Here is a 4865-nt window from a genome sequence, read left to right as displayed (position 1 = left end):
CTGTACTGTATAGGGCAGGGTATAATATTATTCACTAATATTACTGTACTGTATAGGGCAGGGTATAATATTATTCACTAATATTACTGTACTGTATAGGGCAGGGTATAATATTATTCACTAATAATAATTCTGATACGGATGGATACTCAACGGAATAAACGTGAGGCATTCCATAAGCTTAGCTTCATTTAAATTAACAGGAGCTAGAATTAATTATTAATAAATATAAGACTATTTGTTCATCATCTAAATTTTATATCTTTACTAGAAGAAATAGAAACAGTGAAGAAAGAATTAAAGCATTTTAAAATATTTTCTATGGATAATATATATAATATAATTAGTAAACAATTAAATTTTCTGAAAATAAAATTGATTAAATTACGCCTAAGAGACGGCAAAGAACATTATGACTAAGTCACTGAAACCCTAGAGAGATACTCTTACCATTTAGAACACAATATAGCAGACGAATTTAGCGTTTATCAGAAGCTCACTGAAACTTCCATAAATGATATCAAAATTTTAAACAATAATAATCAACAAGTGTCACAAATAGTAAAGGCCTTGGACAAAACACGGTATTCCTTAAACTTAGAAGAGCTACAGTGACCAAAGAAAGTATTCGCACACCACTTTTTTTTATTAAATTATAAATTTATGCAATAAAGAAACCCATTACTTCAAAAATAAAAAGTAGATTTGTAACTTAATAACTACAAATAAAACTCAAATGAAAAACTTCTTCCATAAACAAACAAAACATCAAACTTAACAAAAAATACAGAAAAAAGTATTTGCACACCTTGCGTTTTATTATTTTTTAAAATTTAATATTCTGTATGAAGTTCGTTTGCAACTATTACCGCTTGTAACCGTCTTGGCATTAAGTAGACGAGGTTTTTAATTAAATCCGTGTTAATTTGCTCCCATGTTTGCTGTAAAAGATTCTTGAGGTGGTGTCTGAATAATGTAAGAAATATCTGAACGAGAGAAGAAACAGGGGATACAGTACACAACATGAGAACTGTATTGCGGAGGAATAGGATCTTTTAGATGGGTGTAGATAAAAGTTGACACAAATTGTTATGGGCTTTGAATGCTAGGCCGAGGTTGGGGATGGAGGAACGTAATTGCTTAAGAATGTTATCTGAAAGAAAGGGGATATAAGGTAATGATCTATATAAGGGGATGGAAAGTAAATGAGTTTGTCGATGATTTTGGGAGGAAAGTTGTTGTTTAGGAGAATTTGTTTAATGCAGAGATAGTATCATGGAATTGGGAATCTCAGATCGTTCCACTTCTAATTGTAAGACATCTTACATTGGCGAAACAAAAAATGTACAGCTTAATCCACCACAAATATTCTCTCGTCTCTTCTCATAACTTCACTGCTTCAAACAATTGTCCGAACTTCAAACACTCTTTTGATTTTGATAATACCTCCATTCCAGCCTCTGTTCCTAACCACGACAAACGACTGTTATGTAAAAGCATTTTTATACAATTAGAAGCTTGAGGCAGGATTAACCTGCCAGGAGCTAAAAGCTTAAGTAGCCAGCAGCTAACCTGCAAGTTTCTTCTCTCGTTCACATATTTCTTACATTATTCATTTCCCATTCTCCATATTTCTTCTAGTAACTTTTTTCTTTTTTTATAAATATTGTTTTTACATACGCTTTAATCCTAATTTTACAAAAAAACATTTTGTACTTATCTATATAACTATCTTCCCCATTATATCATACATCCATTACTCATATATTTATGTTAATATTCACACTGTTATTCATACATAAATCACTTAACCATTGTATCATATATTTCATTTTCTGTCATAGTGTTCAATATGTAGATTAAAATTGTTTTTCAGTTTTTTATACACTACTTACATATCTTATATTATACATATCTTCTTACCTACATATATTATATTTTATCTTTCACTGTTATCAATCTGGGACTGTCTAATTCCATGGTTATCAATAAACTCTTTTGTATCATAAAATTCATTATTTTGTATGATTCCAAATTTGTTAGTATACTATTTCTTTTCAATTTTATGTTTCTCTAAATGATGGTTATCTCCTTTTGTTCTATAGGTCTGAAACTCAGGTCGAGACGTCGGCATAAATAAATAATTTTTATGTTTATTTAAGTGTTTTTTCTGACCGCACCCCCGACCATCTTCTCCAATTAGTAATCTACGGTGAACTATCTGCACCTCCTTTAATTTTGATTAAGTAGGTCAAACCTCATTCGAATTTATTTTAGAGAAGAAGGTTAAGGTGGATCCACATGTTGGCCGCTCGCCACGGATCGGAGGCTCGTACAAATGGTCGGCAAACAAAGAGCGGACCATCCACATGTCAGTGTTATTCAGAGAGGCAAGCATGGCGGATGTACTAGTGGTTTCAGCCATTGCACTTGGATTGTATTATTTTTATTACAAAAAAGAAAATGAAAGGAAATTAAATATAAATAAATAAGATTAAATATAAAACTTATTATAAAAAGTACCAACAAACACCTTTAACCTCCTAACAGCTCTCAGTTGCAACTAGACAAAGAACAATGGTGTAGATGCTACACGAGCGCTCTCACGAACCCCTTTGATCTTTGTCAAAAAACCGACTCTCGACGGCTCGGCAACGAGCTTAGGCCAACTAAGCCAAGCCACCCATCCACATGCTCGCGTATATCTGAGTTCGCCATGGCTCGGCCAACATGTAGAGGCCCCTTTAGATATCAAATGTGTGGATCCTCGCAATGGTGAACTAGTAGTAATATAATTATATGATAATAATATGTTATATCCAGTGACTGAAGAAAGTAATTGCACTCCTTGTCATTTCTTTTATGAATAACTAAAGAAGAAATAAGGAAAAATAGATAAATCCGATTAGAACGGGAAATGTCGAGACCGCACGATCTTTCCCGATCGCAAGACTGCTTCCTCATCTTTTGTTTAACACTTGTATTCCAGGCAGGAACAAAATTAAAGTTTGATATTGGCATCTCGAGAAACCATGAAATATGAACCTTTATAGCAAGAGAAAATTAAATTTTTTGTGTTCCTAGTTTTCGTCTTCACTAGTATTTAGATTTTTTTTTTTTTTTTTTCGAAAATTGAAAAGTAATGATAACTTAACTTATTTCTCAAACGGGGAAAAATTGCCTTTTTTATATCGTACCATTACTGTATCTGAATCAGCAAACAATTGAATATGAGATTTGCTTTAATTTGTTTTTTCTCCTTGTACTAGTTATAAAAAACTGTTTTTTGAAATCGGTCTTGAATATCATTTCCGGTTTTTTTAATTAGAACATTTTTCTATTTTCTTTCGAACTGAATAGTAATTTTTATATATTATAACTTATTTTTAAAGTTTTTTTTCTTGGGGTGCCCAGAAGCTTGTGAATAGGATAGTATGTCTGATTCATTTATGTAGTCAAAGGGAGCCAACCATCTTCTTTGATTTATCAACCATTTCATTCTTTCTGGCCAGCTCAATTCGTTCAGGCCTCATTATATCTTTTATTTTATTTATTCCTGGAATGAAATAAAGAAGATAATAAACAATAACCGGTCCTTTCTAGTTTAAACTTGTGTGCTATTTGCTGATTGATTGCTAATTTGTAGAATATGTTACTTTTTACCGTCTATATTCGTAAAACGAATGTAGTAAATTAAATAAATCGACAGCTTTTTTATTTATAGTTCGGGTAAATAGTTATTAATAGATTATTTTTTTATTTGGATTCTCTAAACACAGTTGGCTTTACTTCAAGAAGGCGGGAATTAGTAGATTTGCTTTATCAATTCAGATAACATATCTGGTATCGTACATTAAATTTAAGAAAATTATATTCACTTTTCATTTAGAATCCTACTGCTGTATTCATTAATGACCATGGTTGAAAGCATCAAATTTACTAAGGTTCCTAGTAATTTAATCTGTCTACTTGGAATGACCTTTTTCTTATTAATTGTTATTTATTCTATGACTGATTTTTTGTTTATTTCAAAGACTGATATGAATTCTCTTTTCAGCTGTTTATTAACAATGAATTCATCAGCTCAGTAAATAACAAAACATTTCCAACCTACAATCCAGCTACTCTAGAAAAGCTAGCTGATGTAGCTGAAGCAGATAAAGTAAGTGTATCTTAAAATTTGTTTGGTGCACAAATTTCTTTTGATATCACCTAATTTAAATTCAACTGACATTTGAACTTTCTCTCCTTGAATTGGTAGTTTAAATAAATGACTGATTGAGACAGTTGATAGAAAAATAAACCTTAGGTATTACTAAGAAAAGGTAATCATATTAATCGACATTTTATGTCCACATTTTTAATAATAGATTCATTACTTTGTTAAAAGGGAGATGTAGATAATGCTGTTTATGCTGCCACAAAAGCATTTGAAAGAGGTTCAGCTTGGAGGACTATGGATGCTTCTGCCCGTGGGAAACTTATTTACAAGGTTAATAGTTTAAACTTCATTCATTTTTTGCTTTTCTTTATTAAATAGCTGTGACCCTTTGTTTCATCTGCATCATCAAGGCATAATTTTGATTAATTATGCCTGTTTGATTAATATGATGAGTACATGACCAAACACATCTAAACTAATTATTTCACTAATTTTGTGCTAGAGTCCTATATTAGATGGAACATTACATTCATCATCAACAATAAAATTTATATTTAATGCAATATACTTTATAATACCATATGAATATAATTGAATTTAAAATGGGATAATATGGTCATTGAGAGTCTTTGATAGACCCTGTAATATGAATATAATTGATTTTAAAATGTGATAATGTGGTCATTGAGAGTCTTTGATAGGC

The 4865-nt window shown here is 31.1% G+C and overlaps 1 protein-coding gene across 1 annotated transcript in view; it reads left to right on the top strand.

The window, feature by feature from the left end:
* The first annotated feature begins 3775 nt into the window (after positions 1-3775).
* Positions 3776-4865, top strand: part of LOC106688456 (aldehyde dehydrogenase 1A1) — a 13631-nt gene continuing 12541 nt past the window's right edge. The window contains exons 1-3 of the mRNA XM_014432925.3: positions 3776-3944; positions 4058-4162; positions 4391-4492. Coding sequence (XP_014288411.1) covers positions 3912-3944; positions 4058-4162; positions 4391-4492 — 240 coding nt within the window. The 5' untranslated portion in view covers positions 3776-3911. The remainder of the gene's footprint in view (positions 3945-4057; positions 4163-4390; positions 4493-4865) is intronic.

This window comes from Halyomorpha halys, unplaced genomic scaffold (assembly GCF_000696795.3).
Source record: "Halyomorpha halys isolate HHAL.00 unplaced genomic scaffold, Hhal_1.1 Scaffold1129.1, whole genome shotgun sequence".
Lineage (NCBI taxonomy): Eukaryota > Metazoa > Arthropoda > Insecta > Hemiptera > Pentatomidae > Halyomorpha > Halyomorpha halys.
The sequence above is the reverse complement of the archived record's forward strand: the minus strand, read 5'-3'. Positions and strand labels throughout refer to the sequence as shown.